Source organism: Thunnus maccoyii, chromosome 21 (assembly GCF_910596095.1).
Source record: "Thunnus maccoyii chromosome 21, fThuMac1.1, whole genome shotgun sequence".
Classification (NCBI taxonomy): Eukaryota; Metazoa; Chordata; class Actinopteri; order Scombriformes; family Scombridae; genus Thunnus; species Thunnus maccoyii.
Window position 1 is genome coordinate 832,101 of NC_056553.1, and position 12,877 is coordinate 844,977.

The window sequence follows — 12,877 nt, forward strand, 5'->3', positions numbered from 1 at the left end:
ACTAAACATCCTGTTGATCATCTGATCATCCTTCACGTACCGTCACACCTCCAGTAGTTCACCAACTGGCTGTTGAAGTCGGTTTGTGGTTAAAACATCAGATATGACGACAACAGAACACAACTCACCACATATGGAGCTCTGTCCTGAGAGCTGGCTTTCCTCCACAGCTTAGCGATCTGCTTCACTCTGGTGGACCAGTCTGACACACACACACACACACACACACACACACACACACACACACACAATTTCAGACATATGTAACATTGCTGCTTGTCTCTATTAAAGTGATGCTTTCCGTCATTCAGACAAAGGAGACTTTTATATTAACGTGGAGCCACTCAGGCATGTATTGATATTGGGTACATTGTTGTAATCACATGCTTTATATGTTCTAACATATTTAAGTTAATGCAACAGTTGATTCACAGTTCATGTACAGTTCAAGTATATCTTCAGGAGGATTTTAGATGTATATACTTGCTATTTTTTATGTTCTTGGGTGCTGCAGTGCAAGAACAAATATTTTTGCTGTTTGCAACGGTAGATTGGGCTGTAAGGTAGTTCTACTGCACATGTGTAATAATGCCATAAAAACTGTGCTGCTAGGATGTAGATGGACCTTCAGATAAATTCAGATGGAAACTATTTTGTGCAGCTATAACGTGTTTAATGTGTACATCGAGATAGCTGGTAATAATGTGTTACAACAACATAAAGTCAGTAACGGACCAGGCTTCATGTGACTTTTCATTCAAGATTTTCCCTCCTGTGAACTCGTGAGTACATTTAGGTTTCACAAGAAAAGTGGATTTAATTCAGAGGAACATGATACTTTGCAGATTAAGTGGCCTTCAAACATGGAACCTGGTAAACCAGCCGCTATAAGGACGTTTACAGAAAGATACACTAATGCTGATGATATTTGAGAGAATAGCTGAGAGTTTAAAATGTGATGAGGAGGAAGAAGAGTGTTTCTCGTTCTCTCTTAACAGATGAGTGTCTCTCTCCAGGTCTCAACAGTAAATACAAAGAATAGTTTTATTAAGTCCCACATGTTTGATTCCTGTCAGCTCTCATGTTGTGTGTAAAGCATGGCATTAATTCATTCATCCTGCAGCTGTTATGAATGAAAATGTCAAATATATGGAGAGAGTGCTGCTCAGATTATTGTGGTGGTTATCGTGTTATTGATCACTGAACTCTGCAAATACTTCAAACACTAACTGAAGCCGGTGGGTGTGGGTGTGTGTGTGTGTGTGTGGGGGTGTGCTTTTGTGTGGGTGTTTGTGTGTGTGTGTGTGTGTGTGAGTATACCAGGATACTGCTCTCTCAGCTGGGGGAAGTTGGTGTTGCAGTAGAGGACCGGAGCAACGGTGGCCAGCTCTCCCAGAGTTTCCTCTTTCTCCCACTTCAACATGCTCCTCTGAGCCGTCGACAGCACATCCTGCTCGCCCTCCCCCGACACCTGATTGGCCGAGGCCAGCCCGGGGGCGGGGGCAGCGGTGGGGCCCTCAGGAGGGGGCATCCTGAAGGAGCCTGCTGGACCCGGGGCCCCGCTGGGCATCATGGGAGTGTTGGGAAAGTGAGGAGCAGCTCCCATCAGGCCATTCATCACCGGGAGACGAGGAAACACACCGGCTGCTGCTGAGAGACAGAGACAGTAAACACACCGCACGTCGATGTTCCACCGCAGGAACTTTCCCCAGAGACCAAGAACCTACTGAGGAACTGAGGTTCCTCTACATGCGTTTCCACCAGAGGAACCAGTTAAGCTCCAGGGAGACTGTTTTACTCCCCAACAAGTCCCTACTGGGAGGGGAGTTACTTTACAGAAGTACAGGAGCTTAAAGGGCAGCGTTTGTAGGGATGACATCACTATTTAAGTTGTGTGTATACCTGTGTGCTGAGTGTGTGTGTGTGTGTATACCTGTGTGCTGAGTGTGTGTGTGTGTGTGTGTGTATACCTGTGTGCTGAGTGTGTGTGTGTGTGTGTGTGTGTATACCTGTGTGCTGAGTGTGTGTGTGTGTGTGTGTGTATACCTGTGTGCTGAGTGTGTGTGTGTGTGTGTATACCTGTGTGCTGAGTGTGTGTGTGTATACCTGTGTGCTGAGTGTGTGTGTGTGTGTGTGTGTATACCTGTGTGCTGAGTGTGTGTGTGTGTGTGTATACCTGTGTGCTGAGTGTGTGTGTGTGTGTGTATACCTGTGTGCTGTGTGTGTGTGTGTGTGTACCTGTGTGCTGAGTGTGTGTGTGTGTGTATACCTGTGTGCTGAGTGAGTGTGTGTGTGTGTGTGTGTATACCTGTGTGCTGAGTGTGTGTGTGTGTGTGTATACCTGTGTGCTGAGTGTGTGTGTGTGTGTGTGTGTGTGTGTATACCTGTGTGCTGAGTGTGTGTGTGTGTGTGTGTGTATACCTGTGTGCTGAGTGTGTGTGTGTGTGTGTGTGTATACCTGTGTGCTGAGTGTGTGTGTGTGTGTGTGTGTGTGTGTGTGTATACCTGTGTGCTGAGTGTGTGTGTGTGTGTGTACCTGTGTGCTGAGTGTGTGTGTGTGTGTGTGTACCTGTGTGCTGAGTGTGTGTGTGTGTGTGTGTGTGTGTACCTGTGTGCTGAGTGTGTGTGTGTGTGTGTGTGTGTGTGTACCTGTGTGCTGAGTGTGTGTGTGTATACCTGTGTGCTGAGTGTGTGTGTGCTGAGTGTGTGTGTGTATACCTGTGTGCTGAGTGTGTGTGTGTGTGTGTGTATACCTGTGTGCTGAGTGTGTGTCTTGCTCCCAGCAGCAGTGTGTGTGCGTTGGCTCTGCTCTGGTTGGTTGCTGCTGCTGTTTGGACTGAGGACAGCGGTGAACACCTCCTCCACGTCCTTCCCCTCCAGCTCTGCACACACACACATTCACTCTTTCAGCCTTTTTTCAGAGCTTGTGAGGACATTAACAGACCCGCTGTTGACAGGATGTGATTCTTACCTGGAATCTTGTAGAGTTTGCTGAGGATGGCACCTGAAGCAGAACAAGACAGTACTGATCACTCAGCTGTTTCACAGTAAATAAACTGAAACTTTCTTTACAGAGTCTACAGCAGTGATCAAATGAAATAAAAATAAAAAATCATAATCATTAATCAATATTTCCACATATCGAGTCATCTTTCACACCTGAAGACCACAAGTAGCCACTAAGAATGTTTCCCTTTACAAGTAATGGATACATGTTGGATAAATGTATTAAATAAATGACTGAAACGATAAAAAGCAAATGATAAACGGTGAGAAACATATTGCCAACAGTTTGGGGATAAACAGATAATGAATAGTAATGGATTTACAGTGGTAGTAATACAATATTGTAATGTTAACACTTAAATAATATCCAGTATAAAATCTATTCAAGTAAACACATTTATGTCGGGTGGTGTTAACGACTTGCAACATATTCTAATATATGTATGTCTTCACTGGGTCCTGGTTCCCAACATTACCAGTGATTCTGTTAATTTATCACAGATAACAGAATACAGGTTTCAGGTTTCAGCAGTTTGTGTTCCTGCTGTGATGTTTTTGAGAGTTTTGTGACTTTAGAGCAGATGTTTAATCAGTGACAGGTGAGCATCATCGGTGAGTCAGAGCTCTGTACAGTTGAAGAAGGATAAAACTGTTCTGTAGTAAATGACGTTCTGAGCGTGTAACCAGAGGAAACTGTGATCGTCAGCGGTAACAGAGAAATGTTGTGTATGTTTGGTCACCTGAGCAGATGGTACATTCCAGTCAGGTAAAAGGTCAGTGATTGGTCGATGCTGCTTCGGCTTCAGTTAAAAGTTCATTTTTGCCTCTTTGATTAAAAGTTTTGTTAATAAACATCAGCTTATTTACTTCTTTAACATCCCTTTGGTTTTATTCAAATAGATGTTTATCTGTTTTCTCTCACTCTGTGTCTGAATTCCCCCCCCCCCCCCGTGGATCAATACACTCTGATCTGATCTTATATTAGAGGAGCTGAAACATTTAGATTTCATTTTTGTGTCTCAAGCTGCCGGTTTGGTTCGTCTCAACTGAAAATTAATTGATCCACGAGAAACAATATGCAAAGATTGCCACAAATGTCCTGGTTCCTGGTTTATAGATTAATTGATTAATGGACACAACAACTGTCAGATTAATCAATGACAGAAATGGAGATTAGTTGCAGTTTGGAGGAGCCTAGTTTGATGAACCGTTTCTGTGATGAACTACATGAGATTGAACTCTATTTGTGTAAAACTACATCTTCAACAACTCATTTTTAATTTTAATTAATAGAACATGAGATCATGTTAATGAACAATGACCCTCAATGATCGTTCTATCTGAATGTTAGAGTATAATTAACTTACTGAAAAATGTTAAAAACCTAATAAAAACTCACCGTCAGTCACCATCTTGTCGAGCTCAGGGCTCAGGATGGCATCCAAAGGCTCCTCCTGCACCGCCCTCTGGCCACGCCCACTACTTCCTGTCGGCTCAGAGGTCAACGAGGGGTCGTCAGCCATGGGGCCGATGTCCAGACCGGCTGCAAGACACACACAGAGAGAGACAGAGAGAGATGAAATAATGCAGGAGCTCAGCTGCAGGAGAGGAAGAAGAAGAAGAAGCAGCAGCCGGTGTTATCTGGAGGAGGAGAAGAAGCTGCAGAAATCAGAGGAAAGTTAGTTTGCTATGAAAAATAAAAAATCAGATCTCGAGTTAACGCCCAACACGGCGGATTCATTTATACTGTTTCTCTCTCTCTGGTGTTCCACAGGGCTCAAGTTTAGGTCCTTTACAGTTTTCTGTTTATCCTCTTGGGAGAGCCAGGTCTGTTCTTTATCAGCATTCTAGTTATAGCCTAATAGACGGATAAGCCATTTGAGAATATCAGCTATAGCCTAATGAGAAATATGAACTAGGCCATAGGCATTAGGCTATGCTATAATTGATTGTTATGTTTTTAAAATACAACACATTGTTAAAGATGAAACCAGTGGTTTCCAACCTTTTTGGCTTTTGATGTCTTACAAAAAGCAGTGTGTAGTCGGGGTCACATTTCACATGTCTATGAGTTGTTAACAGCTCCACCAAATAGTGATTTTTCCCTCTAAACTTCTCACATGCTTTCATTTCAATAAATGTTCAAATGATCCAATATTTCAGCAAAAATCAAAGATTAGAGAAAAAGTCCAAAAACAAGGAAGAAGAGGAAGCAGAAAGAGTAGAAGAAGAGTTAAGTCACCCTGTGGAGTCTTACCAAACGGAGAGGGGGAGCGCTCCACTTGGAACTGACCTACAAAACAAACACACAGTTACTGTCTGAACCGGCCAATCAGGAACCAGACAGACAGCCACCGTCTGAACCAACCAACCAATCAGAAACCAAACAGACAGCTACCATCTGAACCAACCAATCTGAAACTAGGCAATACCCTCACACAACAAAGTCATGTCCTAAAGGGGAAAAGTCACAAAGACTGGAAGCAGGGAGAAACTGCTAGCTTAACACAAAGACTGGAAGCAGGGAGAAACTGCTAGCTTAACACAAAGACTAGAAGCAGGGAGAAACTGCTAGCCTAGCTTAGCACAAAGACTGGAAGCAGGGAGAAACTGCTAGCCTAGCTTAGCACAAAGACTGGAAGCAGGGAGAAACTGCTAGCCTAGCACAAAGACTGGAAGCAGGGAGAAACTGCTAGCTTAGCACAAAGACGCAAAGCTTGGGAAAACTGCTAGCCTAGCTTAGCACAAAGACTGGAAGCAGGGAGAAACTGCTAGCTTAGCACAAAGACGCAAAGCGGGGGGAAAACTGCTAGCCTAGCTTAGCACAAAGACTGGAAGCAGGGAGAAACTGCTAGCCTAGCTTAACACAAAGACTGGAAGCAGGGAGAAACTGCTAGCTTAGCACAAAGATGCAAAGCGGGGGGAAAACTGCTAGCCTAGCTTAGCACAGAAACAACAGAGTCAGAGCACTTCCTTGTTGTTGAAACACATATGGTCAATTGGTGTGTTTTGGACTCAAGAATGAATGAATATAGTTTAACATGTCACATCAATTACTCAACAACAAACCCAACATTCTGGCATGTAAACCCATCAGCATCTACGCAGCACAACAGGTCAACATCATTCAAACATAGACGCCTACAGACGATGCTCCAGGAGATCTCCAACAATAGAAATACAACAAATATACAAACACAGCCCCCAAATCCAAACAAAACTACATCTACACATATATCCACATCATCAGGAACATGTTTCACTTCCTGTAAATTCTTCACAATAAAAGTCTCTCTCATTATTTAGTAATTTAAAAGCTTTTCATTTGAAGCAGTAAAGCAGGAAATGTTGGGTTTGCACCAGCAGTAACTTAACACGACTCTGAATCGGCCGCCCCTCGGCAGGCTTCCTGAAGACTGGCCAATCAGAACAGAGTGAGCTTATTAAAGACTTCCTGTTAGAGACAGAGACTGAACGGCCGGTAGAAGATATATAAGGAGTTTTTAACTGTGAATCATGCAAAGCTGCTCTAATGGAGCCCAAAAATAAAATAAAGAGCTGGAAATGAGTTTAATAGGTCCCCTTTAATCTTCAACTATATTTCTCCTCTTCAGTTGCTGCCACCTGTGCTTCGTCCCTGTCAGGTTGAAACTGAATAAATATATAAAATATACTGTACAACCTAATACACAGTAAGCTTCCACCACTTTATCATCGATTAAAGCTACGCTAAATAAAACTTAATGTGTAACTTTTTCCCTTACTCCAACTCTGTCACTCCTGATGTGATAAACATGTATTATTATCTCTACGTCCACTAGATTCAAACAGAGACAGTGAGTCTCTATTACAGTAAATACAGTAAATACAAAGAACAACAGGAGAACTCTGCCATCTGTCCCAAATCTTCACGGTTCTTCAGATGTCGTGGAAACACAAACAGGAAGGTGCAAAAGGAGTTTAGTTCCTCTGGTTCAATAGTTTCTGGAACTGTTTGGTCAACAAACACTAACTGCTGCTGAAACCACAAAGACTCATTTTAAGCAAACACAACATGACAAGGAGGAAGACACTGAAAGAAACATGAACACAGGTGAGGAGATGTGGTGAGTGATGTTGACCAATCAGCTCGCTCTGTGTGTGTGTGTGTGTGTGTGTGTGTGTGTGTGTGTGTGTGTGTGTGTGTGTGTGTGTGTGTACCTGTGTGTCCTGTAGCCAGTATGTGAGGGTCAGTGTTCAGAACATCAGACAGATCCATTAGAGCTTCCTCCGACATGTCTGGATGACAACACACACACACACACGATAACACACACACACACACGCACACGCGCATGATAACACACACACACACACACACACACACACACAGCATGATAACACACACACACACACACACACAGCATGATAACACACACACACACACACACACACACGATTCACAATGTTTATAAACAAAAATGAATAATGAAAACATGCGAATCAGATGAAAAAGAGAATTTAAAAGCAAAACTTAAATAGAGAAGATTTTTTTTTTTTTTTTTTAAAACTCACGCAATGTTCCCTGCTTCCTGCTGGTTGCCGTGGCGCCGACTGGCAGGCCTGAGGGGGAGGGGCCATGTAAGCCAGGGGCGGGGCCTTTCACGACACCTGTTGCAGCTCCTGATTGGCTGGCGCCTGGCGTATCTGCCCCCGCCCTCTTGTCCGCCTGCCGGCTCCGGTCCAGAAGATCCTTACCGAAGAACGCCTCCTGAACGTAAACAAGGAGGGAGGAACAGCCAATAAAAACGCTGGGATTTACTGACGGACACGCCAAGAAACAACGTGTATGTGTGTGTGTGTTACCTGTAGATAAGAAGGGAACGCCTCCTCCAGCTTCGTCTTCTTCTTCCTGTATCTCTTCTTCACCTTCTCCATTGTCTGGTCTGCAGGGGGCGCCGTCTCCATGGTAACGTCTGCGTCCAACAAGCCTGATGTATGACACGCATGATAAAAATATTCATGTTTAAAACTATAACCTGCACGTTCATTCGTTCAGCCTCCATCTCGGTCACTCAGGTACAGGTGAGTCCTGTCTCACCTTCGTCTCGGCCCGCCAGCGTCTCCGCTGAATCTTTTCTGCACAGTTTGATTCGACTCGGACCGGCCTTCCCTCCACGCTGACGCACCATGAACCCCCCGATACCTGAGACACGGAGAGAGAGAGACACAGACAGGTAGAGATGAAGATGTCACATGACAGGTGAGTCCAGTCTTGTGGCTACAGGTGAGTCACACCTGTCCCCCTTGCTCACCAGGTCTGTAGGGTTTCCTCTTCCTCTTCTTGTTGCCATCGGTAACCTCAGGCTCCTTGGTGACATCATCGTCGTGGGTGTGGTCTCGCTCTGGGCTGGAGTCGGATTTCATTTCACACTCCAACTCACCTGGAGAGAGAGAGAGGGGTTAAATACAGCAGGTCGTGTGTGTGTGTGTGTGTGTGTGTGTGTGTGTGTGTGCGCGTGACCTCTGACCTCTGTTGTGTTCCTGCTCAGTGGGGGGGTTGGGGTCAGGTGGGGTCTGCAGGACGGACACACTGTTCTGGTTGATGATCCTCAGCTTCAGTTTGGGTTTACACCTGCAGGACGCAGAGAGGAAACAGGAAACAGCTGATCAGTCTGATGACTCGTCCCCTGACACCGACCGACCGACAGACACCCTCCTCATCCAACCTGGACGCCACGCTTACCTGCGGTACCTGCGCGGTGACGTCAACGGTTCAACCAGAGACTGCAGTTGAGAGAGACCCGACTCTGTGAGACACACTCCGTCCTGAGTGTACGTCTTTGTGTCTGCACACATACACACAGACACACGCGCACACACACGCACACACACACACACACACACACACACGTTATCACCTCTTATTAGTAGTTTAATATTCTGTTTATCAGACACACACATATATATTAAAACTATATATAACAACAAACCATGTTCAGAGTGAATCGTCCCTCCAGGGTTTAGCAGAGTTTATGTGATTATTGCAGTGAAAAATTTTTTGATTCTGCGGCTTTTCTCAAAAACTGTGACACAGTTTGTGATGTTTTATGTGTTTGCAGTAAAATTACAGGAACCGGGGAAAAAATGCAAGCAAAGGAAAATAATGTGAAGAGTCATATGTAACGACTTCCTTGGATAAAAAGCATCCTGCAGATCACAGAAACATCTATATTTCAGCTCTAATGTTTAATGTATGTTCTGAAGATGAGAACCATGAGGACTCAAAGTTCTATAAACAAGAAAATACTGTACTTGAGTTCCATTTATAAACCTTTAATAAATAAACCTTCAGCTCAACATCAGCAGCAAATAAAATCATCAATAATGTTATTAAAATAAATCCATCAACATAAAAACATAGAGAAGTGACCGTTGTCACTCGTCTATGGCTGTGATGTCATAAGTTACCACGACACGAAATGCAACTATTGGTCCAAATCAACAGGCTGCTTGTGATTTGGACCAATTGTAGCATTTTGTGCGGAAAAGTTCAGGTAATTTAGCAAAACTGGAAGCACTCGCACAACACTGCAGAGATTTATTGAACTTGCATTAATTACTGCAATAACAACAACAAAAAAAAAACAACGCAATTTTGTGGAGCGACTGTATCAATCCTGGTCTCATTCATGTGATTAAACATGTGATTAAACATGTGATTAAACGTGATTAAACATGTGATTAAACATGTGATTAAACATGTGATCACTACAGAGCTTCACAGTAAGTAGCAGGACGTCTCAGCGTTTCATGTTCTACAACGAGCTCAGCGCCTTTTTATTTAGCACAAATAAAAAGGAATTCTTCTTCTCATGAGTTGAACGTATTTATTGCAGTTTATCTGAGAGTAATTGTATTATTTTGCAGTGGAAGAACAGAGAGTCTGACTGACCAGGTTCTCTGATCCTGGAGATGATCTGAGCCATGTAGGGAGAATCAAAACTGTCTGACCGCCCTGAAAGAAAGACACACACACACACACACACACACACACACACACACACATACATATACATTAGTGTTACCATGGATACACCTTCAGGTCAACATCACAGCCTTGTTGATTCACATGAGCTCGCAGGTCGGGCAGCGGTTTCTCTCGGTTGCCGTTTATTTTGTTCGTCAAGATCAACACAGGAGATCTGTGTTTGTGCTGCTTCTCACTAATCTGAACCAACAAGTCGTTTGTTCTAATTAATTCAAACACAACCCAGATACTGTTGTAATGAAAGAAAATTGAATAGTAGGTTATCATTTTATAAATCTTTTGTATAGATGTTACAAATGTTTTCAAACTAAGGAGTCAATGTTTGTTATCAACTGAATGTGATGTAATGTCATTTTGGGGACACATGTTGGTGAAGAAATCCTGCTCCTAGTCTAGTTGAACTCTTGAACTTGTTTCTATCTGAGGGTTGCTTGCTGACCTCTGGGGTTAACTAGAGATATCTTTGTCTTAGGCCTACTGTTTTAGAGACCGTACTAGTTTGTAAGAAGGTGTAACGGTTTGTGGAAGTGTCCATTTAGGGACCAGACTGTTTGTAGCTTTGCTTCTGGAGACGTATGAAGCTGTTTGAGTTCACAATCTTTAGAGAAAGGACCAGCTGAACAACATGCTTTCTCTCCAAAAATACAAGATGATTGTATTTTTGTTTGTGTGTGGACATTTGTATAATTGTTACTGATGATGTGATGGATTGTACAGTGTTTACAACTGCTTCAACAAGTAACAATGTTTAACGCTTTCTTTATGTCTCCATGTGCTTCTTCTTTCTCCAGACAACATTCTCTACAACCATTTTAGACTTTGCACTTTGGAAAAACTCATATTATATAACCTTGAACATGTAACCATTTAGTTTATGCTCATCTTTGGTTTTGTTCACGGTCTGGATCCAAACAGGAAGTCGTTTCATCTCCGACATGCTGAGTGTTTGACAGTTTTGATGAGATCCGGCACTGGACCGCACACACATCCTGATACTGTTTCCCACACTCCTCGTGTATAACACGTATGAACACTTTGTAACTGACATCAGACTGCTGAGCCCTTGCAAGGTTTTTCATTAAAGACAACTTGGTCTTTATTGCCTTTTTTTTTCAGATTTCCACCACACCGTAACGTGACTGTCATCAGCCAGTTTGGCATCGACGTCTCACCGTTCAGTAAAGTCTTTATATTTCCTGTGTGGTGTCACACAGCTGCTCTGTGTCCGACCAGGTTGTAGAGCTGACGTTGCTCCGCTTGTTTCATGCCGCTGCTGCCTCACCTGTGTGTAAACTAGCTGCTGAGTCCTCAGATTCGGCAAACAGCCTGATCTTAGTGAAATGTGTCGTGATTATCCAATCAGCACGGCTCGGCTCGGCTCGCTGCTGTCCTCCATTTATTTATTATTTCAGTTTACTGACAGGTCAAAGAGCTGATGGTGAGTGTTAAGAACAACCTCTGCTGGATCACAAAGGTCTGTTGTGTTTATAGACTGTTAATGTTGAATTACAGTTTGTATATCTAACATTTCCCAACGTTAACGTTCTTACCAAAGTCGTTATTTTGAGTAGAGAGTGAGCAACATGACAGCTGTTTGTCACTGCAGGACTTTTTGTCGCCATTTTCCCCTCCACAGTTTTATCCCACAATGCATTGCAATCATCTGACTGGTGAGACGTGTGTGTGTGTTTTTACCGTATGAGCTGCGGCCGTGTGTTCTGCACAGCGAACAGTTAAAGCCTTCATCAGCAGCCACCTCCACCTCGTCTTCAGTGGTCAGACCTTGACACACAGCATGCACCCACCTGCACGCACACACACACGCACACACACACACACGCACACACACACGCACACACACACACACAGATTAAGGTACAGTCAGCTGACCTGATGGACACCTGAACAACAGGTGTCTTCTCTACATGCTAACATATGATAACACGCTAAAGCAAGTCTAACTGCAACCATGGTAGCATGCCTGCCATTAGCACAGCTGAGTCTGACGTGTCCCACAAAGGCCACCGTACAGAAGTTTAACACGTTGGTTCAGATAATAACGTGACCTCTCCTCTAGCGCCACCTTCAGGACAAATTATGCTGACAACAGCCAGAATACGTTTATAGTTTTATAAGAGAGGAATCAAAGACCACCTCCGCTAACATCGTAGAAACTGAAAACACTTTCCTCGGCTGTTTAAGTCGTCACCAAACTTTTACATTTGATTTTAAATCTAATCTCTTATTTTTTAACTGGTCACTTAAGAAATCTTTGTTTTAAAGATATGATAATATTATCATAAGATAACTTCCATTAAACAATAACTACAGTCCAGAGACAGCTGGTCTCAGTTGTGTGAACCAATCAGAGTGAAGGAGGACAGGTATGTGTGTGTGTGTGTGTGTGTGTGTGTGTGTGTGTGTACCTGTCACACTGCTGGCACTGCACTATGAGGTCGTCCTGTGTGTATTGTCTCTGACAGAGCGGGCAGCGGCTCAGACTGCCACATGGTCCACAGCGACTGTAGTTACTCTGCCACTCGCAGTGCAGCCCGGGAGACGTGGAGCCACACTGTACACACCACACACACCTGGAGACAACACACACACTGTTAGACAACACACACCTGGAGACAACACACACCTGGAGACAACACACACCTGGAGACAACACACACCTGGAGACAACACACACACTGTTAGACAACACACACCTGGAGACAACACACACCTGGAGACAACACACACCTGGAGACAACAGATGTGTGTTGTCTCACACACAAACACACACAAACTCACACAAACTCACACAAACTCACACAAACACACACAAACACACAC

General features: G+C 43.7%; 1 protein-coding gene across 13 annotated transcripts in view; it reads right to left on the minus strand.

The window, feature by feature from the left end:
• The window catches only part of LOC121888113 (histone-lysine N-methyltransferase 2C-like), an 80,720-nt gene that overhangs the window by 37,926 nt on the left and 29,917 nt on the right, over window positions 1-12,877 (minus strand). For 10 of the 13 annotated variants that reach the window (XM_042399449.1, XM_042399457.1, XM_042399460.1 and 7 more), the window contains 16 exons: window positions 12,463-12,627; window positions 11,732-11,841; window positions 9,941-10,003; window positions 8,732-8,834; window positions 8,517-8,620; window positions 8,301-8,429; window positions 8,087-8,191; window positions 7,852-7,976; window positions 7,561-7,756; window positions 7,207-7,284; window positions 5,264-5,299; window positions 4,406-4,549; window positions 2,972-3,004; window positions 2,754-2,882; window positions 1,321-1,650; window positions 129-202 (listed from right to left, as the gene is read on the minus strand). In XM_042399449.1, the coding sequence (XP_042255383.1) occupies window positions 129-202; window positions 1,321-1,650; window positions 2,754-2,882; window positions 2,972-3,004; window positions 4,406-4,549; window positions 5,264-5,299; window positions 7,207-7,284; window positions 7,561-7,756; window positions 7,852-7,976; window positions 8,087-8,191; window positions 8,301-8,429; window positions 8,517-8,620; window positions 8,732-8,834; window positions 9,941-10,003; window positions 11,732-11,841; window positions 12,463-12,627 (1,924 nt within the window). The remainder of the gene's footprint in view (window positions 1-128; window positions 203-1,320; window positions 1,651-2,753; window positions 2,883-2,971; window positions 3,005-4,405; window positions 4,550-5,263; window positions 5,300-7,206; window positions 7,285-7,560; window positions 7,757-7,851; window positions 7,977-8,086; window positions 8,192-8,300; window positions 8,430-8,516; window positions 8,621-8,731; window positions 8,835-9,940; window positions 10,004-11,731; window positions 11,842-12,462; window positions 12,628-12,877) is intronic. The other 3 variants (XM_042399452.1, XM_042399454.1, XM_042399455.1) reach the window with 3 other exon arrangements.